The 27,106-nt window shown below is 34.3% G+C and overlaps 1 protein-coding gene across 1 annotated transcript in view; it reads right to left on the bottom strand.

The window, feature by feature from the left end:
* Window positions 1-11,159: 11,159 nt before the first annotated feature.
* The window catches only part of LOC101387766 (disintegrin and metalloproteinase domain-containing protein 2), a 131,077-nt gene continuing 115,130 nt past the window's right edge, over window positions 11,160-27,106 (bottom strand). The window contains exons 17-20 of the mRNA XM_004441182.3: window positions 17,882-17,959; window positions 17,518-17,659; window positions 12,421-12,580; window positions 11,160-11,193 (exon numbers count right to left, since the gene is read on the bottom strand). Of these exons, the coding sequence (XP_004441239.1) occupies window positions 11,160-11,193; window positions 12,421-12,580; window positions 17,518-17,659; window positions 17,882-17,959 (414 nt within the window). The remainder of the gene's footprint in view (window positions 11,194-12,420; window positions 12,581-17,517; window positions 17,660-17,881; window positions 17,960-27,106) is intronic.

The raw sequence follows: 27,106 nt of genomic DNA, 5'->3' as shown, positions 1-27,106 counted from the left end.
AAGCAGCTGGGCTTTTAATGAGACGGTTTTCTACAAAAACAAAAGAAAAACAAGGTAATAGTTGTAATGTAAACCCAGCCTCTGAATCCAGAGGGAGGCCAATTGAGATTTCTAGACTTCAGCTTGAAGCATCTTTAGATAGTGGGATAAGGATGGAAGTGGCAATCCAAAAAATTTCCTGGTTTTCAGTTTGAATGTCTTTGGTGATGGTATTGGGTGTTTCCGTGAACTGTCTGAGGGGCCCACACAGCAACAGACACAAATCTTTTGCCAATACATATTCTATTGTGATTTATTTGAAGTTTATATCAATTTGTCCAGCTTCAGTTTGTAGGACTTCAGGAAAAGGAAAAGTTCTCAGTTTTTCTAAGTTAGCAGAGGTGACTCACATGAGGGTGAGAGAAAAATTGAAAACATTAGCTTGGAGAATTATAATCGAATATTGGAAGGAAATAAGAGAATTGAGAACCCACAAGGATACACTATAGTTTTCCATTGAAATATAAAATTTTTCTCTATAGTCATCCCTCCCTTTTGATTCTTTTTTACAAATAAGTCTCATCTCATTAAATCTGGCCTGATTATTTACAGGAATGAGATAATAATAGTCATCAACCCATAGGTCTTTTTTAGTATGGTTTGCTGAAACTTTTCATAAGAAATCTCAGACTTTTAAAAGCCTACTGAGACAAGGAAGCCAAGCCACGAACTTGCCATCAGGTTTTGCCTGCAATACCTATAGATTTGAGTTGAATTCCTCTCTTCTCAAGGTCCTCTAGATATCCTGAGTGTCTTGAGCCTACCAGGAAGTGACGTTTCTTACTCCTCTGCAGGATAAGGCTGATTTTTCCAACAGGGCCTTGTAAGCATTGGCTCCATAAAGTCAAACTTAGTCCTTTAAACTGTATTCTATGCACATCATTCTCAAATATGATATTCCAGTCGTTTCCAATTAAGTCTTGTCATAAGGAGAACAGATTCTTATTGAACTTATGCAAATATCTATATTGCAATGGAAATAAGAATACTCAATGAGTTTCCAAATTTTGGAGGGATCCTGTAGGGAGAAAAAAATAGATGTTTCATTTTCATTTACAAAAATATAGTCTGCTAAATTGTTATAAGCTATAGATAACTTGATAAAAGGAAAGAGGATCCTTACATCCAGAAAATAGAATATTAAAAAACCAGCAATGTTCCAAATGAAAACGGTGTCATCCTTTGTCATTTCATTCAGTCACATGTAATTAATTCTTATTCTGCTTGCTCTTAGGCAATTTCAAATGTTTTCAGAGAAGAATAAGAGTAAAACAAAAACTGTCTGTGGGTGACAAAAGACTTAAAATGATTGAGATTAAAGGTCTGATGAGAGTTCATTTGATAAAGAAATTTGGTTATTTCTGTGGCATACAATATTTAAAATAACTGAATTTATGACTATAACATTATACCAGGACATATCAAATTTCTAGTAATTTCATAAAAATTCTGGAATAATAACATTTTACCCATACAAATATAACCTAGGAAAGGTTAAGCGTCAATTCTTTTTTGACAATGTCTACTTATGCAATTTAAAGTATCTAATACACCAAATTATTATTTCTTAACAAAAAATCCTTTTTTATTTATTCACTCATATTTTAGATGTACATTTTTATTAATATAATTTCTATATTTTTACTCATTTACTTTCTTATTTATTTATTTATTTATTATTAAGGTATAATTGACATACAACATTATATTAGTTTCAGATGTATAATGCAATGATTTGATGTTTATATATTGCAAAATGATCACCACAATAAATCTAGTTAACATGCTTCACCATACATAGTTATAGAATTTTTTCTTATGATGAGATCTTTTAAGATTTACTCTCTTAGCAACTTTAAAATATGTGATAGATATTTTTAACTATAGTCACCATCCGTACATTACATCTCTATGACTTATATTTATTCATAACTGGAAGCTTTTACGTTTGACTCGCTCCACCCATTTTGCGTATCCTCCACCCTCTGCCTCTGGCAACAACCAATCTGTTCTCTGTATCTACGAGCTTTTTTTAGATTTCACATATAAGCAAGATCATACAGTATTTGTCTTTCTCTGTCAGAATTATTTCACTTAACATAACGCCCTCAAGGTCCATCCATCTTTGTAGCAAATGGCAAGATTTCCTTCTTTTTTTGGCTGAATAACATTCCATTGTATATATATGTCACTTTTTCTTTATCCATTCATCCATTGATGGATACTTAGATTGTTTCCATATCTTAGCTATTGTAAATAATGCTGCTATGAACATGGGGTGCATATATCTTTTCAAGTTAGTATTTTCATTTCCTTTAGATAAATACCCAAAAGTGGAATTGCCATATCATAAGGTAGCTCTATTTTTAACTTTTTGAGGAACCTTCACACTGTTTTCCATGGTGGCTGCACCAATTTACGTTCCCAGTAACAGTGCACAAGAGTTCCTTTTTTTCCACATCCTTGTCAACACTTGTTATCTCTTGTCTTTTAGTAATAGCCATTCTAACAGGTGTGAGGTGATATCTCACTGTGGTTTTGATTTGCATTTCCCTGGTGATTAGTGATGTTGAGCATCTTTTCATGTGTCTGTCGGCCATCTGTATGTCTTCTTTGGAAAAATGTTCAGATTCTCTGCCCATATTTTATTGGAATTTTTTTTTTGCCATTGAGTTGCATGAATTCTTTATACATTTTAGATATTAACTTCTTATCAGATAAATGATTTGTAAATATTTTCTCACATTCAGTTGGTTGCCTTTTCATTTTGTTGATGGTTCCCTTTGCTGTGCAGAAGCTCTTAACTGAATGTAGTCCCACTTACTTGTTTTTGCTTTTGTTGCTTTTCCTTTTGGTGTCAAATCCAAAAAATCATTGCCAAGACTGAAGTCAAGGAGTTAACTGCCTACATTTTCTTCTAGGAGTTTTATGGTTTTAGGTCTGACATTCAAGATTTTAATCCATTTTGAGTTAATTTTTGTATATGGTGTAAGGTGGTGGTCCAGGTTCATTCTTTTGCATGTGGCAGTCAAGTTTTCCCAACATCATTTATTGAGAAGACCCTCCTTTTCTCATTGTATATTCTTGGCTTCTTTGTCCTAAATTAATTGACCTTATTTGTGTGGGTATATTTCTGGGCTCTCTATTCAATTCCATCGATCTAGGTGTCCATTTTTATTTTTATTTATTATCTTTTTTATTATTATAGCTTTGTAATATAGTTTAAAATCAAGGAGTGTGTTGCCTCCAGCTTTATTCTTCTTTCTCAAGATTTCTTTGGCTATTTGGGGTATTTTGTGGTTTCATAAAAATTTTAAGATTGTTTTATTTCTGTAAAAAACGCCATTAGAATTTGATAGGAATTGCATTAATCTGTAGTTTACTTTGGGTAGTACGGACATTTTAATAATATTCTTTCTTCCAATCCATGAGCACAGAATATTTTTCCATTTATTTGTATCCACTTCAATTTCTTTCCTCAGTGTCTTTTCATCAATGTTTTTATTGTACAGGTCTTTCACTTCCTTGGTTAAATTTATTAACAGGTATTTTATTCTTTTTGGTTCCTTTGTAAATGGGATTGTTTTCTTAATTTCTCTTTCTGATAGTTCATTATTAGTATATAGAAACACAATAGATTTTGTACATTGATTTTTTCCTGTGTTATTTTTATATAATATAGTTTGAAGTATATTTGAATTTCCATTTAATTTCCTTCTTTCATCCATGGATTATTTAGAAATGTATTGTTTATTTCAAATATTGGAGGATTCTTATATTTTTATAATGTATTTGTCCTAAATTTACTTTAGTCAGAAAACATAATCTGAAATATTTGTCATGAAAAATTGGTTGAATTGTTCTATACTCAAGCATATGGTATATATATCAGCAAATCTTTGATGTGTACTTAAAATATACATTTTGCAGTTGTTGGGTACAGTGTTCTCTATGTCAAGTAGGCCATGTATGTTTATCACATTGTTCAAATTCCTCACTATAGGGGCCAGCCCCGTGGCTTAGCAGTTAAGTGCACGCATTCCGCTACTGGCAGCCTGGTTCGGATCCCAGGCATGCACCGACGCACTGCTTGTCTGGCCATGCTGAGACAGCGTCCCACATACAGCAACTAGAGGGATGTGCAACTATGACGTACAACTATCTACTGGGGCTTTGGGGAGAAAAGGGGGGGGGGAAGATGAGGATTGGCGACAGATGTTAGCTCAGGGCCAGTCTTCCTCAGCAAAAAAGTGGAGGATTGGCATGGATATTAGCACAGGGCTGATCTTTCTCACACACACACAAAAAAAATCTTAAAAAGAAAAATTCCTCACTATATTTGATAATTTTTCTAATTCTCTTTTTTCCTGACAATATTTGCTTCATATTGGTTGAAGCTATATTAAAAGTCATAAAATATTATAATTTGTTGTGATGGTTAATTTTATGTGTCAACTTGACTGGGCTAAGAGATGCCCAGATAGCCAGTAAAACATTATTTCTGAGCATTTCTGTGAGGGTGTCTCTGGAAGAAGTTAACATTTGAATCAGAAGACTGAGTAAAGATCTGTCTCACCAATGATGGTGGGCATCATACAATTCGAAGCCCCGAATAGAACAAAAAGGCAGAGGAAGGTTGAATTCACTCTATACTTGAGCTGAGACGTCCATTTGCTCCTGCAGACATCGGCACTTCTGGTTCTCAGACTGGGACTTATAACAAACCCTTATTTCCATTCTTAGACCTTCAGACTTGGATTCAATTATACCATAGGCTTTTCTTGTTCTCCAGTTTGCAGATGGCAGATCTTGGTCCTTGGCCTCCATAACTATGTGAGCCAAATCCTCTAATAAATCTCATATGTATCTTTGCATATATCCTATTGGTTCTGTTTTTCTGGAGAACCCTGACTAATACAGGTTTGGAGATTTTAAAGATAAGTTTTCTGAATTGGTTCTGGGATTTCTATAATTGGCTTTTTAATCTGATTAAAAATGCTAATGACTCTATTTCCAGTAGTAAAGAGTGCACTGATAGTTCATAGCATGAACTGTTTACAGAGATATGCAAAGTATCTGCATTGTATACTCCTAATCAATCTCATAAAAAGCAAGGAGCCAAGTGACTCTGAATATGACACTTTGAATATTTTTGGAAAACTAAAGAATACAACAACATTGGTTGATTGCTCCAAATGTTGCTGGACAATATGGTGAAAGAAAAGGGATGAGCTCAGGGACTTGAATTCCCAGGTCAGCATTACACAGATGATCTAAGAGCTTCTAGGTGTGCCCTGAAGGAGAGACTTATCTCCTGTAGCTGAAGGGCTGAAATTGCTGAAAGTTAAATGGAGAACCTCATCCTGTGATTGGCTGAATTATAACGCAAGTTTAACTCCCAGCCTTAAAGGGTCTCTACTATTTAAGTGAGGGCATTGACTGGGAAAGGATGGGATCCTGTAAATTGGGTTGGGGATGTGTGGGGGAGACTTTGCTGAAGCTGAGAACACTGAAGCCCTAAATTCTGATGAATCTTCTTTGTGGAAGTGGTCTCCTCACCCTCAGTGGAATTGGCCTCTCCATCTTCAGCAAAATTGTCCTCCCCAACCCCAGCAGTAGTGATCTCCTCACCCACAGTGGAATCTCCATCCACAGTGGTATCAGACTTTCCACCTCTATTTGAGGGGATTAACCCTGAGAAAATGGTAAATGGCCTCCTTGACATGCTAGACAATGCTGATTCTCTTCAGAACTCACCCCCACCACCCTTCTTTGCTTCTAGAGGTATAACTAGACTCAAGTCCCAGCAAAGTTGAGATACAAAGTGTGATCCATGAAGAGGTGAGATACAAAGGGTGACCCATGAAGAGGTGAACTACACTCCAAAAGAACTAGCAGAATTTTCTAATTTATACAAGCAGAAATCTGGGAAACATATGTGGGAATGGATACTAAGGGTGTGGGATAATAGTAGAAGGACTATAAAATCGAATCAGGCCAAATGTATTGATATGGACTCACTAAGCAGAGATTCTTCATTTAATGTTGCAGATCATGGAGTTAAAAGTGCTTTAACAGTTTGTTGAGTTGGCCAAAATGTGGACCAAAACATGGCCCACCATGAGCGAATTATAAATGTCCAATCTCCCCTGGTTTAATGTAGAGGAAGGGATTCAGAGTTTAGTGTCACCATCAAGGACTTGAAAGATGCAGGGGTGGTGATTCCCATCACATACCCATTTGACTCTCCTATTTGGCCTGTGCAGAAGGCAGATGGTTTTTGGAGAATAACTATGGATTACATTAAGCTTAACCAGATGGTGACTCCAATTGCATCTGATGTACCAGAGGTGGTTTATTACTTGAGCAAATTAACACATCTTTTGGTTCCTGGTATGCAGCAATTTATCTGACAAATGCCTTTTTCCTCATCCCTCTTCATAAGGTCCAGCTGACAAAGCCAGCAGTACATCTTCACTATCCTACCTCAGGGGTCTATCAGCTCCCCAGTCCTATGTCATAATATAGATCTTGATCACCTTTCCCTCCTACAAGACATGATACTGGTCCGTTACATTGATGACATTATGCCGATTGGAGCTAGTGATCAAGAAGTAGCAACTACTCTATATTTATTAGTAAGACATTTGCTGTCAGAAGGTAGGAAATAAATGGGACTAAAATTTCAGGGACTTCTATCTCTATTTCTAGTGAAACTTCTAGGAGTCTAGTGGTGTGGGGCATGTTGCGATATCCTTTCTAAGGTGAAGGATAAATTGTTGCATCTGGAGTCTCCTACAACCAAGAAAGAGGCACAATGCCTAGTGGCATTTTGGAAACAACAACATATCCCACATTCGAGAGTGTTACTCCAACCCATTTGCCAACTGACCCTTAAAGCTGCTAGTTTTGTGTGCAGCCAGAATAAGAGAAGGCTCCGAACAGGCCCAGGCTGCAATGCAAGCTGCTCTGCCACTTGGGCCATATGATCCAGCAGGTCCAATGATTCTTCAAGTGTCAGTGGCAGATAGGAGTGCTGTTTGGAGTCTTTGGTAAGCCCCATAGGTGCAGCACAGTGCAGGCCTTTATGATTTTGGAGGAAGGCACTGCCATAATCTGCAGATAATTAGTCTTCTTTTCAGAAATAACTCTTGGCCTGCTACTGGGCCTTAGTAGAGACTGAATGTTTGACCATAAGCCACCAAGTTACCACGAGACCTGAGTTACCCATCATGAACTGGGTGTTTTCTGACCCACTAGGCCATAAAATTGGGCACGCACAGAAACATTCCATCATCAAATGGAAATGGTAAATATGCGATCAGGCCCAAGAAGGCCCTTAAGCCACAGGTAAGTTACATGAAGAAGTTGCCTAAATTCCCATGGTCCCCATTCCTGCTACACTCCCTTTCTATCCCAGCTTGCATTTATAGCCTCATAGGGAGTTCCCTACCATCAGTTGACAGAGGAAGAGAAGACTTGGGCCTTATTTATAGATGATTCCACACAGTACGCAGGCATCACTTGAAAGTGGAGAGCTGCAGCGCTACAGTCTCTCTCTTAGACATCCCTGAAGGGCAATGGTGAAAGGAAATCCTCCCAAGAGGGCAGAACTTTAGGCAGCATAGCTGGTTGTGCACTTTTCTTGGAAGGAGGAGAAAAAGCCAGACATATAATTATATAACGATTTATGGGCTGTAACTGATGGTTTTGCTGGATGGTCAGGGACTTGGATGGAACATGAATGGAAAATTGGTGACAAAAATATTTGGAGAAGATGTGGATAGACCTCTCTGAATGTGCAAAAAATGTGAAGATATTTGTGTCCCAGGTGGATGCTCACTAACGGGCGACTCAGCAGAGGATTTTAATAATAAGGTGGAGAGGACGACTTATTCTGTAAAAATTAGTCTTTCCCTAGCCATGCCTGTTATCACTCAATGGGCTCATGAACAAAGTGGTCATGGTGGCAAGAATGAAGGTTACGGATGGGCTCAGTAACATGGACTTACACTCACCGAGTCTGACCTGGCTACAGGCACCACTGAGTGCTTAATGTTCCAGCAGCAGAGACCAACACTGAGCCCCAGATATGGCACCATTCCCTAGGATGATCAGCCAGATACCTGGTGGTAGATTGATTGCATTGGACTACTTCCATCCTGGAAGGAGCAGTGTTTTTTCCTTGTTGAAATAAATACTTACTCTGGATTCGAATTTGCCTTCCCGACATGTAATGCTTCTGCCAAAACTACCATCCATGGACTTACAGAATGCCTTACCTAGTGTCATGGTATTCTAGTCAGCATTACTTCTGGTCAAGGAACTAACTTCACAGCAACAGAAGTGCAACAATGGCCCTGGGGCATGCAATTCACTGATTTCCCACCATCTTGAAGCAGCTGGCTTGATAGAATGGTGGAAAAGCCTTTTGAACACTCAATTACAGCATCAGCTAGAAGTCAACACCTTTCAGGGCTGGGGCAAGGTTCTCCAGAAGACTGTATATGCTCTGAATCAGTGTCCAATATATGGTGCTATTTCTCCGAAAGCCAGGATTCATGGGTCCAGGAATTGAAGGGTGGAAATATGAGCAGCACCATTTACTATTGCCCCATGCGACCTGTGAGCAAATTTCTGCTTCTTGTTTCTACTTTAAGCTCTGCTCAAATAGAGATCTTAGTCCCAGAGTGACAAAACAATGATTCCTTGAACTGGAAGTTAAGACTGCCACCTGACCACTTCGGACCTCTTATGCCTCTGAATCAACTGGCAAAGAAGGGAGTTAAGGTATTTGCTGGGGTGATTGATCTTGACTACCAAGGGGAAATTGGACTACTATTAAACAATGGATGTAACGAATAGTATGTATGGAATATAGGAAATCCCTTAGGCTGTTTATTATTATTACCATGCCCTGTAATTAAGGCCAATGGAAAACTACAACAACTCAATCCAGACAGGACTACTAATAGTCTACACCCTTTAGAAGTGAAAGTTTGGGTCACTAAACCAGCTCAGGTGCTTGCTGAATCAAAGGGACTACACAATGCATGATAGAAGAAGGTAGTTATAAATACCAGCTACAACCATGTGACCAGTTACACAAATGAGGACTGCAATGTCATGAGTATTTCCTCATTTTGCTATGAATACATTTGTGTGTTTATTTACATATATCAAACAAATATGCTTTTTTCGCTCTTACTTCCTTATGATGTAACATAAGATATTTAACTTTATATCAGTATTTAAGCATTGTTTATTTTACATCATAGTATTTAAGTTATCAGGAGATGAGTAAACATCACTCGAGGATTTTATCTCCTCTTCTGAGGAAGGGATTAGTGCATTTTTTGCAGGATAGTTATATCATGTTAGGAAGAGTTATGAACTTTATTTGGAGACAGAGTATGGCTTAAAGAGATTCATGTGGGTGCCAAGTAGGCAAGGGGTAGACTTGTGATGGTTAATTTTATGTGTCAATTTATGGATGCTCAGATATCTGATAAAACATGATTTCTGAGTGGGTCTGTCAGTTTTTCTCTGGAAGAGCTCAGTATTTGAATCATTAGACTGAGTGAAGAAGATTACCCTTACTGAGGTGAACAGGCATCATCCCATCCTTTGAGGGCCTGAATAGAACAAAAAGGTGGAGGAAGGACAAATTTGCTCTCTGCTTGAGTTGAGACATCCATCTTCTCCTGATCTTGGACATCCATTGGCACTCCTGATTCTCTAGTTTTTGGACTTATACCATTGGCTCCCCAATTTTCAGGCCTTCACTCATACTTAATTACACTACTGGCTTTTCTGGTTCCCCAGCTTGCAGATGGCAGATTATGGGACTTCTTGGCTACCCTAACCATGCAAGCCAATCCCTATAGTAAATCTCCTCATCTATCTATCTATCTATCTATCTATCTATCTATCTATCTATCTATCCATCCATCTATCTATCTATCTATAATCTATCTATCATCTATCTATATCTCTATTGGTTCTGCTTCTCTGGAGAACCTGAACACATTGATATTATTATAGCTTCCTCTTAGATTGACCCTTTGCATTATGACATATTCTTCTTTACCTCTATTAATGCTTTCCATGTTAGTCTATCAAGCTTTCTTTTGTATAATGTTTTTGTATAGTTCCATTGTATATATTTTTCCATCTTTTACTTTGAACTTTAACTGAAATTGTGTGTTTTCTAGTAGCATATATTTGAGAATATTTTCCAAATCTTATCTTTTGATTGGTTATGGACCATCGGATTATAACATAACTACATACCATCTCAATTTAAAATATAACAGTGGCCTTTAATCATGGCATTGCATTTATTATATTATAACCTTTCCTTATCTAATGTCTACTGATTAACATAGTGCCCACTGAATAACAGAATTAGTATGAGATAACTTTAAAAATAAGAAATATGTAATATAAAAACTCATAAACATGCATTTCTTACAAATAAGTTTTTGTGGAATTATATGTATATATAAATGCCAAGTTATGTTATGTCATATTATATGATATTATATTAGAAAATTTCCATCTTTTCTTGTCAGATCAAAACAATAATATGCAAGCTTTGAAGCCCAGGCAATCAAGCAATGCATATATTTCCTTCTTTTCCATTTCTCCTCTCCATCGAAGACAATTACTCTGGAAGAATAAATAAAGGAGAAAAAGTCACTTACAAGACCAATCAAGTCAAAAATGATGGCTAATTCAACAAATAGTATGAGGGTACTCTTATTATTAAGTAGAGTTGTATCATGTAATTTATTTGTAACCAACATTTTGAATACACAAATGCTAAAAGATTAAACATTAATAGAAAAAATTTAAAAGATAACACTGCAAGAAATTTTTTAAATGATAAATTGAAATGTCACTTATACTTTACTATGTCTATGATATAGATTACAATATTGAAAAATATTCTCTAATTTAATTTTTATTATATGCAGCTATATGACTATCATCATTTAATATATATTTATATTATTTATATTTATCTAATGCAAAATTTTTCTGTTTCTCTGTCCTTCCCTCTCATTCTTAAAATATTTGATACTCACTGTGATCTCATAGATTCTCTGTTTTCCAGGCTACTCTTTGGGTTCACTCTCACTTTCAAATTGCCTGTATGTTTAAAAATAAAAATAATCACTTAAAATTATATTTTCTTCAAGATTGTTCTATGAAACTCTGTACTATCAGTATTTAAACAGCTTGGATTCTTATCTGAGATCTGGGAACAGCCACTACTTGAGGATATCTTACCACTTAGAACATTTCTTAGCTGGTAATCAAGACTAACATGAGAAAAAGCACAGTAATATAAATTTACCTAAAAATGTACTCAGATCATTTTCATATTCATAACATTATCAGATAAATAGCTTTAAACTTTTTTTTCCATTCTTCTGCTCTACTTAGTTTTACTAATTTTACTAGCTACCTTTTCTCCTAAAGATATTTGATATCAGTTTTTCCACAATAAAGTTATCTAATATAAGAAAATTCCCTTAATACGTTTAACTATTAACTGAATTGTGTTAACTATTTTATGCACTGCATATTATTTCAGAATTTTACATAAATTTTTCAAAATATTTCTATGAAATATATTCCATTTTAATTTATATTATCAACTTTAAATATTTTGATAAAATAAATTCATTTTAAGTAAAATAAAGGGCACAGATATAAAACTCAAAGGCAGACATTATTTTATAGCAATTTCTCTTATGAGAAGTAAACCAATTTTAATATTTATTTCTATTCTTGATGGATATTTTCAGATATTTATAAGGTTTTTTTAAATGAAAAATTGTTTTATTTTTTCATTGCATTGGCTATGGCTATAACCTAAATTTTTGTCTTACTATTACGTATTAATTTTTAAACTTTTCCAATTCTGGCTGCCTATCTCTCAGTTTATTTACCTGCATAAAAGGCTAATTACTTTCCTGGATTTTCCTGCTACCTTTTAATAAAATAATGTATGCAAATTTTTTGAAATATATAAATATTAAAAAGTAAAGTAATAGTACTTAATACATATTTAATAATTAGGCTCAAATAATAAAAGGAGGTAGATAAACATCAACTAGATATCGTTTCCATTTAATTTTACCCTGAACAGAGTCCAAGTTGTTCTAATATTAAAATTGTGGACCTTTTAAAAAAATTCTGTTTATTATTCATTATATTAATCATTAAAATATTAAGTATTAAATTTCCATATAAAGATAAGAATTAAATCTAAATTATTACCAGTTACATCATCATGATTTTATTTATTAATGTTATATGTATGCCAACAAATCATAAAAGTAAAGAATCTTAAATATGAAACCAATATACTCATCGCTTGTATACTCCTCAGTTCTCCATTTTTTTCTTTGGAAATAAACTTTTACCAGTGCAACAATCAGTACACAAAGAACAATGCAAAAAGGAATGAGTAAGAAAAATGGCCATCTCGTAGCTTTGGGATGGTAAGCATTCTCAATAAAGCGCCTTTCTAGAAGAGAAAACACCAGTGATTTGAAAGCAATTACCAAGAATGTAGCAAAGACATTTCTATACTTTATTATGAATATTAGAATAAAAATTTTAAACAATTTAATAATTTTCATATTTCTATATGAAGTAGATAAGTTGACAGCATAAGCGCCCAAAGAGACTCTTCTGACTCTTACATAATAGTCCTATCCCATGATTTTTTTTATTGAGAACCTTCTATTCCAAGTAGTGTCTTTTCAGAACTGTCTGATATTATAGATGAAAACAATTAGAGTGTGATCCCAGTAAGAACTGATTTTTGCATCAATACTCTTTTAGTAAGAAATACTGTACATATAATAAAATTTTAACAAAGTCCAAATTATCTTTTCTTTTATTGCATTCATATGTATTTTGACGTCTTATCTAAGAAATTATTGCTTATTCCAAGGTCATGTAGAAACCTCCCTATGTTTCTTTCAAGAAGATAGATAATTTTAGTTTCTACATTTAGATTTATGATCTGTCCCATATGAATTCTTAAGTAAGTTGAGATTTTGAGGTTAATTTGGTCTTATGTGGATATCCAGTTGTTACAGTATAATGTTTTGAACTGACTTTCCTTCCCCATTGAACTTTCTTTGTAGTTTTCTTGAAAAATGGATTGACCATATATTAATGGTTATATTTCTAGACACCCTATTTCATTCCATTGATCTCTTTGTATATCTATCTTTTACCAGTGCCACACTGTCTTGATTTATGTAACTATTACTAAATCTATACTACACTAAATTCAATATAAGGCAAACAGACTAAGTTGTCCCTCTTTGCTATCCTTTTTCAGGGCTGTTTGGCTATTGTAAGAATTTTTGTGTATATTTTAGAATCAAATTGTCAATATCTAAATAGTTACATGCTTTTATGATTGAGTTTTTTAATCTATAGATTTAATTTGGTGAGAATTGACATCTTAGCAATAATAAACTTTTCCATAGGTGAACATGGCATATTTCTCCATTTATTTGTATGTTTAACATCTACCTGCATTTTTGTTTTAGTTTCAGTGTAAAGGTCTTGCACATTTTTTGTTAAATTTATTCCTAATATTTTATATTTTGATAGTATTATAAATGGTACTGATTTTAAGTAGATTTCCATTTACTGCTGCTATTATATAGTAATACTACTTACTTGTGAACATTGTTTCCTTTTAGCTTTCAAAAGATATTTATTATTTCTAGCAGTGTTTTTGTAGATTCATTAGGATTTTCTATGTAATTAATCATATCATCCGCAGCCTTGCTTCATCCATTCTAATCCTGATGCTCCTGCTCTCTTGTTCTTTTATTACTGCACTGGCTAGAACTTATGGTAAAAGGTTGAATAGACATCATGAGAACAGAGGTTATTGCATTGCTCCCAATTTTGGGAGGAAAAACAATTTATTTCATGATAAGATGTATTAGCTATGTATTTTGTTGATGCTTTGTGTGTGTGTGTGTGAGGAAGACTAGCCCTGAGCTAACATCCAATGCCAATCCTCCCCTTTTTTGCTGAGGAAGATTGTCCCTGGACTAACATCCAGGGCCAATCTTCCTCTACTTTATATGGGATACTGCCACCACATGGCTTGACAAGCGGTGCGTCAGTGTGTGCCCAGGATCTGAACTTGTGAACCCCGGGCTGCCGAAGCAGAGCTCACGCACTTAACCACTGTGCCACTGGGCCGGCCCTTTGTTGATGCTTTTTATCAGATTGATTACTACTTCTGTTAGTAGTTGGTTGCTTTGTTAAAATTTTGTTAAGTGTTGAATTTTGTCAAATGATTTTTTTGCATCAAATGAGAGAATGATACTTTTTAAAAAAAAATTTGTTTTGGTGAATTGCACTGATTGATTTTCAAATGATAAAAAAGTCTTGCATTCCTAGGATAAATCCCAATTAGTATGGATTATTATCCTCGTAATATAGGTAGTTACGTAAAAGGAGATAATATTTTGTTGAGAATGTTTACATCTAAGTTCGTTAAAGATATTGTTCTATAATTTTTTCTTTGTTAACTTCCTTGTCTGGATTTGGCATCAGGGTTATGTTTTCCTCATACAGTTCAGTGATAGGAATCCCTCCCAGCACTGTTTTTTAAAATGGTATTTCTTCCTTTCAAAAATTTGGTGGAATTAACCTATGAAATCATCTAGATCTTTACTTTTTTTGGTTATTTTTGTTGGTGGTTATTTTTAAAAATCATAAACCCACAAATCAAAGAAGTTTTGACTTCTGGTTTCTTGGTTATGCCTTTTGATTTATAATTCCTTTTCTATAAGGAATAGCTCTTTTTACATATGAGTAGCTTTATCAGCCTGCTTCTTGCCCATAATTGATCAGGACTAAAAGTGTATATGTACTATCTTGACCACTTTCAGTCTGAGCTGATATAATTCCTTCAAAAATGTGTGGATTTCTTATGTATGAAATAAAAAATGCACCCCATTAAACAAAGGCCACACTCACAAATATCTTTGACATAAGCCTTTTTCTATATTGGGTCCTGGTGAGGCTGCTATAAAAGAGCCTATTTAAGATTCTCGGCAGCCTTGTTTTTTGAGAGTTTTAAAGCATTCCAATACAATAGTTAGAAGGCCTTTCATACAGATGAAGGTGTCTAAGAGGCATCAATTTAAGTTTTTCTGAGGTTTTAACAAATGAGTTTACAGTCACATGCTTGACTGAGATCAAATTTTATTGCTCAATATCTCAAATTTAGCTGTTATCCATTTCCTACTTTAAGAACATTTTGCTGGAAGAGTCCAGGAATGAGAATTAGTTATATTTTTCAAACAAAAAAAAAAAAATTCCTAGCTCTTTTATATTTGCTTACATTTCATTTAAAAATTGAACTGTTCTTTTATTTAACTTCATTAATTTTTTGTTTGTTTGGTTTTTTTTGGTGAGGAAGATTAGCCCTCAGCTAACATCTGTTGCAAATCCTCCTCTTTCTGCTGAGGAAGATTGGCCCTGAGCTAACACGCATTTCCATCTTCCTCTACTTTATATGTGGGATGCCTGCCACAGCATGGCTTGGTAAGCAGTGCATAGGTCCATGCCAGGGATCAGAACCTGTGAACCCCAGGCTGCCAAAGCTGAATGCACAAACTTAACCACTATGCCACTGGGCTTTTTATTAAATTATTTTATTTCTTTTAATTATTATTGTCTTCTTATATTTTATCATAGGTAACTTAAGTCACCTACCTGGAAATAATTACAATCTACCTGGAAATCTTGCCAATCAGAAGCATGAATTCTATTTTTCACATTACCACAGGCAGCAGTAATGCCAAACAGTTCACCACTTCATAATAAATATCCACATTTCTCCAACTTCTAATAACATGTTCTTAAGGTGTCTTTGAATAGCTCACCAATAGTTTTCTAAAGACAAATTCAATATATACTAATAGTCTTCAACAGTTTCCTAGAGGTGTTTCTACCTTCCACATACCATCCAATTCCAAAGCTAATGCCACATGTTTTAGATTCTTGTTATATAAATACACCATCTGGTTACCAAATTGTTTTGTTTTCTATTATATATAGAAAGAGAGAAAATAGAGATAGGTGCAAGAAACTACCCCCAAATTTATTAACAATACAATTATTTAATTTTGTTCATTTTGTGGGTCATGAATTTGGTGGAGGGCTTATTTGCATGGTTGTATATTTTGTGTCTCAGTGTAGTCAAATCTTATACAGAGCAAAAGATTTTCAATAGAACAAATATTATAATAATGAGAGTTCCAAGAATTAGTATTCTAAAAGACCCTGTCAGAATCTGCTGGAAAACCGCAGAAGTCCCAGAACTTCACTTCTATACATTTTATTGATCAATCATATCACTAACAGAAACCTGGATTCTAGGAAAGGAGTAGTCTCCTTGCTCATTGGGGAAATGGCATGTGTGTGTATAGACAGAAGCAATAAATTGCAGTCGATTTGAAGATAAACTATTGCAAGATAATTGCTACTACTAAAACGGAAATGGCTTGATAATGCATTAAATATGTTATAAAGTTTTTAACTTACCATCTATTACCATATGGCCTTAAATATAATATTTCAAACACTAGAATGAATGTGGAAATGTAAACAACAACCTTTCACTCAAAATCTGAAAAAAAACTTGCCTTAATTATCTGTAAATTTAGGTTTTTATATAAAGAAAGTCTGGCCTTAAGCATCACTGGATATGATGGTTGCTCTAAAATCTCTCTCTACTTTGAACAAAAAATGATGGGAAACTATGTTCCCCAAGCTCCTCGACCTTCTCTCCTCTAGTTAGATTTGGCCAATGGAAATCATTGGATAAAATTTGGAGGGTCAGAAGAGTGAAATAGCTATGGTATTTACCCACTTCCTCTCCAGCGTCTCCAGTAATGGCTCTGGTTGTTCTATACTTCTACTTCGTGATGGACAGTATCTTTTCCTGTGCTCTAGAGCCTAGTATGTAGCCCTGTACATAGTTGTGTGTCATGTTAGCTGGCTCAGATTCTGATTCTAGTAATACCGTCTCCTTTTATTGTCCTTCGAGCGCTAAGAAGTGGTGGTAGATTCCCTGCTGCTAATTTCTGGGTGGCTTCACTATTCGCTCATTGGCTTTTATCTCTGTCATTATGTGTTACCTGATGTCTTATATTGAATTCTTTCTGTATGAAGGAGTAAAGTTATTTCTATTTTGCTGCCTGGGCCCTCACTGACATATTTATTAGTTACATATGTTAAAATATATTACTCTCTGGAAGTAAAACATAAATTAAATAGCCATGTGTGGTTTATTATTTGATGTCCAAACATAATATAAATATAAATACGTCGACAAAGTATTATCTATTTTATTTAATTTAATAAATTAAAATGTTATTTTAAGTATGTTTTCAATTTAATATTAACACTTACCATAAGGAGGTATGAGAGCTCTTGGTCCAGGTGGATAATTGCCACTGTCAACACTCCCACCAGGCCATGATTCATCTACACTTTCACAATTTGGAGGTAGAAATGTAGGGTTACAGTGACAGTTCTTTTTATTATTGCATGTCTGAAAACAAGAGAAATATCACTTTATAAGTAGCTATAAATATTTGTATTCAAGGAGAATTTTAAAATAATACTTACATCAGATAAAAATAGTTTTCTTATGTGGTTTATGAGTATATGAATGTGTGTGTGTGTGTGTGTGTCTATGTATTTAGCTGTGTGTTTGCTTTCCTAGGATCACTGTCAATAACTTCTATTCTTCCCTCGGAGTATTGGTACTTACACCGTGATTGCTGCATTTTCCTGGAGTACAGTCATAATTCAAGTATCCAGCATCTACACATTCCTTATTCTTGCAAACCTAAAATGAGAATAAGCTAAAGTAAGTTAACTGAAATGCCATCTGTATTTGGCATTTAATTTAAAAGATTTCATATTATATGGATATGAGGTATTCATTTAACAATAAATATTAATATACTAACAATAAGTGATTAATTTATACTGCAACTGTATTGCCAGCACTAGATGAGACTCTGATTATCTGAGAGTAAACAAAACCATAAAAGCATCTTCCTTTTTTATAGTGGGATAGGAGGAACAGACATGAAATAAATAAAAGCAAAGATAAATATGTGATAAATACTGTAATAAAAATAGTTTTATTAAAGAATAAAATACAGGGAGTTTATCTAACATGAGAACAGTAAAACATTCTTACTGATCTCTGATGTGGAACAGGACTTAATCAAGCATAGAAATGAAAAACATAGTACTTATAGGAAAAGAAATAATATTTAAAATGACCCTACATTGGAATAAATTATGAGATTTTTATTAAGAGCAGTGTAGCTGTTACACAAAAAATAGCCATTCACTCATTTATTACTAAATATTGGAGTCCTACAATGTGCCTGGCCCTGAAAACACAGCCATCAAAAACAAAAATCTCATATTGCTCATATTGTAGTAAAATATATAGAAACACACAAATAAGAAAGCTAAATGTGATGTGACAGAAGTTGTTATGGCAGTATTGTGTAGGGTCTTACAATCTTAACCAGCGAGTTGGCCTATATCCTACAAGCAAGTGGTTGTATTTAGAGATTTAATTGGAAGACGAAAAGCTGATAAAAGTAGGTTTTGGAAAAGAGGATGGAAAGGGCAAGAGAAAATGTAAGGATACAAATTAGAATGTCATTACAACAGTCCAGGAAAATGGTAACCATAGAGTGAAACTGAGCAGTAGTGGTGTAGATGGAAATAAGTGGTTGTATTTGAGATATAGTTAAAAAGTTGAATCCACCTAAGTTTAGTGATGGAGGGTGAAAAGACAGATGGGTCAATGACATCAAGGTTTCTGGCTTATCTAATTCTCTTGGTGGTGGCAAAATTAACTGAGAGAGGGAAAGCTAAGCATAAAGCTCAGAAGTTTAGAAATATTATTTTTTGAGACTTCTTTCAACTTGTAATATCAAATAATATTATGCTTCAAATTTTAAAAAATGTTTACTGCACTCATAGGTTCCGAGTCACTGATGATAAACCAAAAACATGTCATTGGAAATATTATTTTCGTAAAAATATTTTTCTAAATAATATTGTCAATAATTCTTTGGAATTCTTTCCTCTTGAAAATATATGATCATAATATACTAATTTTTATAGTCAGAGAGTAAATCTGCCCTCATATGTTTTGTTAAACATTACTGAATGTGGAAAAATACATTATTAATGGAGTCTGATAATTATGGCAATGTATACCTCTATTTAAGGTTCAGGAGGAAATACAGTGATGATAAACAGGCGGTCAGGTTATCTGAGTGGTTGTGGTAACAGTACAGAAGCTCTAGCTCTGGATCCAGACTAGTGCTGCTGTAGTTAGAATGTGTCTGTTCTGTTAGAATGATGCCTTAACACCTAACTGGAACTCAGGCAGAGAAGTTAGATACATAATTTGCAGAGCTGTTGTCCAGAAGAAGATAAACCCAATTCTCAGAACCATTAAATAATATGTGGGACCAGCCCTGTGGCCTGCTGGTTGAGTTTGGCGTGCTCTGCTTTGGCAGCCCAGGTTTGGTTCCCAGGCGTGGACCTGCACCCCTCATCGGGGTCATGCTGTGGTGATGACCCACATACAAAATAGAGGAAGAACTGGCACAAATGTTAGCTCATGGTGAATCTTCCTCAACAAATAAATAAATAAATAAATAAATAAATAAATAAATTCTTTGAGCCAGAGAAAAAGAAGTTGAGAAGGAATTGTTGGTATTCTTTTTGTGCAATGGAATTTTTTTCTCTTCTTTAACATGTCTACTTCAGTTGCACCATGCAGGAAGGCTAGGGCGAAACACCATCCAAACTAGGAATCTAGCCACAAAACCACAGAAGCTATTTATCACCATACAGGAATAATATAAAGAAAATAATGGTTCTTCAGGGGCTGGCCCGGTGGTACAGTGGTTAAGTGCACGTGCTCCAATTCAGCGGCCTGGGGTTCTCAGGTTCGGATCCTGGTCGCACACTGACACACTACTTGTCAAGCCATGCTGTAGCAGCATCCCATGTAAAGTAGAGGAAGATGGGCACGGATGTTAGCCCAGGGCCAAGCTTCCTCAGCAAAAGGAGGAGGATTGACATCGGATGTTAACTCAGGGCTGATCTTCCTCACAAAAAAAAAAAAAAAGAAAGAAAGAAAACAATGGTACTTCACCAAACTCTCTGAAACAAATTTTTTTAATTCATTTTGAGATAAGAAAGATAATGCAGCTTCCTATTCCTGTCACCAGGGCAGAATAGGTTTCTGTAGAAACTTTCTTATAGGGAGAACCTAAAATGGTGAATTAAAAAATACGTATATATTTAAAAAAACACACATAGTGGTACTGTACATAAGGCAAAAATTATTTTTAGACTCAGAAAATGTAAGACAATGTGATTCCACAAAATTAAGCAAAAACTGAAGTCAGAATTCCTTTCATGGCCTTCAGTGACCAAGTATGTAGGATTTAAATGATCACGTGCACCCTACACCAGTGACAGATTTGGTTGTACCAAATCCAGAAAAAATAATCTGGAAAGTGACATCAGCAAAATGCTGCACCAGAAAGCCCCAAGTCCTGTTCTTCCTTGGAGATACTTTTAAAAAGAAGAAAAAGAAGAAAATCTGGCTAAAATAACCTATAGGAGCTCTGGAAGCAGTCAAAGGTCTACAGCAACCAAGCAAATGCCCAATCAAGAAAAAGTTGCATTCAAAATGGTAGAAAATTTTGTGGCATTTTTGCTTATCCTTGCTCCACTCCTTCCCCAGCATGTCAGGGTTTTGATCTGGAGGAGGCAACAGCTCAGTTTTCAATTTCATCCCTTGAACTGAAGGAAGCAGACAAGATCTTATATTCAACATTATATCAGGTCTGGGATCTGCCTAAAGGATTGGTCTCTGTTTCACCTAACTCAGATCTCCAATAGGGAGAAGCAATGGACACTGCCCAGAAAACCTGCAGGGAGACTAAGATTTGCAGATATCTGGGGCAAGAGATTATGGGTGAAGATATACAGTAAACCATGTAAGGCCCCAAAGAGACACTGCAATGAAACTATTTGGAAAAATAAGACATTTAAAAACATCCATGTATGTGGGGAATCTAAAAAGCCACATAGAGGCCCAGGAAAGATGCATACACACAAAAGACCTCACAAGGCCACAAGCTTCCTCCTTGGGCTGATATCAAGTCTCAGAGTACACCCAACAAATTAGTAAAGAACTGCACCAGCACAGAGCCAGTCTGCAAACACTAGGAGAAGTGGCTATTTTTTTTGAATGCCCAATTTTCAAAAAAAAAGAAAAATCACAAAGTATAAAAAGAAAACGAAAAACATGGTCCAAAGAAAGACAATAAAGTGACAGATTGTCATTTTTAAATAACTGTACAGAATATGCTGAAAAAGCTAAATGAAAAAGATAAAGAATGAAAGGAAATCAGGAAAATGGTATATGAACAAAATGAGAATATAAACAAAGAGACAGGAATTATAAATAGCAACCAAAAGAAATTATGGTGCTAAAAAATACAATAACTGAAGAAAAATTCACTAGATGGGTTCAACATATTTGAGTAGGCAAAAGAAATAATTGGTGAACTTGAAGACAGAGCATTTTAAATTATTTAGTCTGAGGTGCAGAAAAAAGAAAGAAAAATGAACAAAGCCTAAGGGACTTATGGGACACCATCAGGTAGATCAATATACATATTATGAGAGTCTCTGAAAGTGATGAGAAAGGAAAAGAGCAGGGATATTATTTGAAAAAATGACTGCTGAAATTTCCTATATTTAAAGAAAAACATGTATCTGCAAATCCTAGAAGATCAACAAATCCCAAGTAGGATAAACACAAAGAGACTCATACCAAGACACCTTATAATCAAACTGTCAAATGCCAAAGAATAAGAGAGAATCTTGAAAGCAGCAAGTGAAAAGTGAATCATCATGTAAAAGAGATCCTCAACAAGATTATAGCAGATTCTTCAAGAGAAACCTTTGAGGCCAGAAGGCAGTGGGCTGATATATACTTGAAGTGCTGAAAAAAAAAATAAAAGTTGCCAACTGAGAATTTTATATCCAGCAAAAGTGTCTCTCAAAATTGGTGAATAAATTAGGATATTCAAGGATAAAAAACAAACAAAAAAGCTGAGGGGACTTACTACCATGAGACCTAGCCTACACAAAATACTAAAAGGAGTTCTTCAGGTTAAATAAAAGGTTGCTAGTCTGTAACTAGAAGTTATATGCAGAAATAAAGATCTCTGATAAAGTTAAATAAATGGAGGAATATAAAAATCAGTATTATTGCAATTTTGTTTTATAACTCCATTTTAAAAATTTCTATGAGATTTAAAAGACATACATAAAAAATAAACAATTATAAATCTATGTTAATTGGTACATAATATATAAAGATGCAATTTTTGATACCAAAAACAAGTGTGGAGGACCAAACTGTAAAGAAGTGGAGGTTGTGTGTGTGCTTGAAGTTAATTGTTATCAATTCAAAAATAGATTGCTATAACTTTAAGATGTTACATGTAACCCTATGGTAACCACAAAGAAAATATCTATAGAATATACACAAAAGGAAATGAGAAAGGAAACAAAATGTGTCACTACAAAACATCAACTAAACTTAAAGGAAGGTTGTAATGGAGCTAATGAGGAACAAAAAAGCTATACTAAATACAAAATACAAATAATAAAATGATAAAAGCAAGTCCTTCTCTATCAGTAATTACATTAATGTTAACGGATCAAATTTCCCAGTCAAATGGCATGGATTGGCAGAATGGATAACATTGCTCAACTATATGCTAAAAGATACTCTCTGCAAGAGAATTATTTGATATCCAATGACATAAATATGCTGAAAGTAAAAGAGTAGAGAAAGATATTCCATGCAAATAGTAACAAAAGAGAACAGAAATGGCTATAATAATATTGGACAAAATAGATCTTACATCAACTGCTATTACAAGAGACAAAAAAGGACATTTTATATAGATAAGGGATCACTTCACCAAGAATACATGCCAATTATAAACCTGTATGTACCAAACATCAGTGCTACAAAATATATGAAGCAAACAGACTGAATTCTCAAATTCTTCCAAAAAATTGAACAGGAGGGAACACTTCCAGATGCATTCTATGAGGCCAGTATTACCCTAATATAAAAGACAAAGACATTACAACAAAGGAAATCTACAAACCAATATTGCTAATGAATATTAACGCAAACATATTCATGCATCACTTAACCACAGAGATACGTTCTAAGAAATACATTTTTAAGCAGTTCAGTTATTGTGCAAACATCATAGAGTGTACTTATACAAAACTAGGTGGTATAGCCTACTGCATACCTAGGCTATGTGGTACAAATCTTATGGGACCACTGTTGTATATGTGGTCCATCATTGACCAAAATGTCATTATGAGGCACATGACTATATCCTCAACAAAACACTAGTGAACTGAATTTAGCAGCATATTAAAAAGTTTGAACAGCATAACCAAGTGGGATTTACTCCTGAAATATACGGATAGTTCAACATACAAAAATCAATCAATATAATATGCCACATTAAAAGAATGAAGGGAAAAAAACCATACAACCATCTCAATCGATGCAGAAAAATCATTTGACAAAGTTCAACACTTTTTAATGATAAGAACATCCAACAGATTAGGAGTAGAAGAAAACAACCTCAATATAGTAAAGGCCATCTATAAAAAACACACAGCTAACATCACGCTTAATGATGAAAACTTAAAGCTTTTCCTCTAAGATCAGCAACAAGACAAGGACAACTGTTTTCAAGACTTCTATTCAACATAGTATTAGAAATGCTATCTAGAGCAAGAAAAAGAAATAAAAGGTATCCAAATTGGAAAGGAAGAAGTCAAATTCTCTCTGTTCACAGATGAATGATCTCATATGCAGAAAACCGTGAAAATTACAGACATATACATTATTCGAACTAGTAAACAAATTCAGCAAAGTTGCAGGATACAAAATCAACACATAAAAATCACTTGCATTTCTATACACTAAGGGTGAACATTCTGAAAAGAGAATTAGCTCAACAGTTTCATTTACAATAGCATCAAAAAATATTTAGGAATAAACTTAAGTAAGTGAAAGACTTCTACACTGAAAACTACAAAACATTGCTGAAAGATATTAAAGACAAACTGATGGAAAGCTATCCCACATTCATGGACTGGAAGACTTAATATTGTTAAGATGTCAATACTACCCAAAGCAGCCTGCAGATTCAACACAATCCTTATAAAATCCCAAAGTTTTCTGAAGAAATAGAAAAAGCTCATCCTAGAAAACATTATAGAATCTCATAAGACCACAAATAGCTAAAGAAATCTTGAAAAAGAAGACAAAATTTGGACTCCCACTTACTAATTTCAAACTTACTACAAAGCCACAGTAAAAAAAAAAAAGTGTAGTACTAATATAAAGACAGACATATAGACCAGTGGAAAAGAATAAAGAGCCCAGAAATAAAGTTTTGCATATACGGTTAAATGATTTTCAATAAGGTTGCCACAGAAATTCAATGTGGAAAGGATAGTCTTTTCAACAAATGATGCTTGGAATACTGAGTATCTACTGCAAATGAATGAATTTTGAACTTTACCTTACACCATATCCAAAAATTAACTCAAAATGGATCCTAGACCTAAGCATAAGAGCTAAAACTGTAAAACTCTTAAAAGAAAAAATAGGAAAAAGCTTCATGACATTGGATTTGGCAATGATTTCTTGGATATGACACAAAAATCATAGGCAAAAAAGAAAAAAAATAGATAAATTGGATTTCATCTAAATTAAGAACTTCTGTGCATCAAAGGATACTATCATCAGAGTTAAAAGCATCCCATGGAATGAGGGAAAATATTTGTGAATCATATATCTGATTAAGGATTAATATCTGGAATATATAAAGAACTAAAACTCAACAACAAAAAACAACTCAATTAAATTTTTTAAAAATGGGCAAAGGATGTGAATAGACATTTATCCAAAGAAGAAATGCAAATGTCCAATAAGCATTTGGAGAGATATTCAATATCACTAATCATCAGAGAAATAAAAATCAAAATGACAATGAGATACCATTTTACATTCATTAGAATGGCTATTATAAAAGAATGGAAAAGAACAAATATTGGTGAGGATGTGGAGAAATTGTAACCCTTGTGCATTGATGGTAGGAATGTAAAGTAGTGGTAAACAGTATGAGAGTTCCTCAAAAAATTAAAGAGAATTACCACATGATCCAGAAATTCTACCTCTAGGTATATAATCAAGACAATTAAAGCAGGGATTTGAACAGAGACGCGAACACCAATGATATCAGCATTATTTACACCACCCAATGGGGGGGAACAAACCAAATTTCCATTGATGGATGAATGGATAAACAACATACGGTATAAACATGCAATGGAATATTATTCAGCCTTAGAAATGAATGAAATTTTGATACATGCAACAACATGGATGAATTTGAAAACATTATGCCAGGTGAAATAAGCCAGACTCAAAGGGACAAATATTGTATGATTCCACTTGTATGAGGTACCTGGAATATTTACATTCATAAAGACAGACAGTGGAATAGTGATTACCAAGGGCTGTGAAGAGGGGTTATTGGGGAGTTATAGTTTAATGGGTACAGAATTTCACTTCGGGATGATGAAAATTTTCTGGAGATGGATAGTGATGATGGTTGCACAGCAACGTGAATGTACTCGTCTCTTTGAACTGTACACATAAAAATGGTTAAAGTGGTAAATTTTGTTATTCATATTTTACCACAAAAAATAGTATGTGTTTCATATTCAGTGCTTTAGAGACTAGGATAAGAGGTAACATCACTAAACCCATGTTGTGACTACAGTATATACTGTTACCCACATCAGGCAAGGGCAACCTAAAAAATAATATATTGAATTCTATAGTATATAAGGAATATACTGTCTGAACAAATTGAATTATTTTCCAGGGTTGAAAGGGTGGTGGTGGGGAAGTAGAATATTTATTTAATAAACACAATACAAGGATTAAATGTGAATAAAACACAAGATAAGTCAAATCAATACAGACATAAATGTTTTGAAAAATTTTAAATACATTCAGTAATAATAAAAAAATATTTAAAAATAAGAAATAAAGGGGCAACCCTAAGGAACACAGCTTTAAATGCTGTACACATTTGACAATTAAAATTGATTATGACTGAGTTCCTATTTAGCAAAGTCAGTACAGTGTTTCAGACCCAGCCAGGTCACTTCCAACAATCTGCTTCATTTCCATTAGTAGTCTGATATACTGATTCATATACATCTTCAGGATTTTATTCTTTTATATAAGCACACAAGTTGTTTATGTTTGAGCAACTTGAAGCCAGTTTCTCTTTTCCATTCTGGAAGATGAGGCAAATAAATACTACTCTGCCCACATTTTAGAGATCTTTTCATACTGCAATCTTCCACAATTTTTATTCAAGGAAAAAAATATAAAACCAAAGTGTTGGAGTGTTCATAATTATTATCATTTCTGTTTTCAGTGGTGATGTCATGTTCCTCATGTATTTCCTTGTGGTCAGCCATGTGAGGATTCTACGTAGTGAGAACGATGGCAACCGTCTGGGACTTCTTGTTTCCATCATATCCCTCTATGACTCCTTCAGTTGCTCCCTCAGCATCATGCATTGATATTTCCTACCCTGACCTTCCTGAAATATTTTAACGAGTTCCTGTGCTTATTTCTTTTGACAAAACATTTTCACATCAGCTTTTATGCTTATAATTTCCACTTGAATTTCAAAGTCAAGACTTTTAAATACAGATCTTAGTTAATCGTTGTTAGATTCCCTTTAGGATTAACCATGTACAAGTAGGTGGTAATACGTACAACTATTTTTTTATACTT

The sequence above is a fragment of the Ceratotherium simum genome, chromosome 28 (assembly GCF_057802395.1).
Source record: "Ceratotherium simum simum isolate JZ-2026a chromosome 28, ASM5780239v1, whole genome shotgun sequence".
NCBI lineage: Eukaryota > Metazoa > Chordata > Mammalia > Perissodactyla > Rhinocerotidae > Ceratotherium > Ceratotherium simum.
The sequence above is the reverse complement of the archived record's forward strand: the minus strand, read 5'-3'. Positions and strand labels throughout refer to the sequence as shown.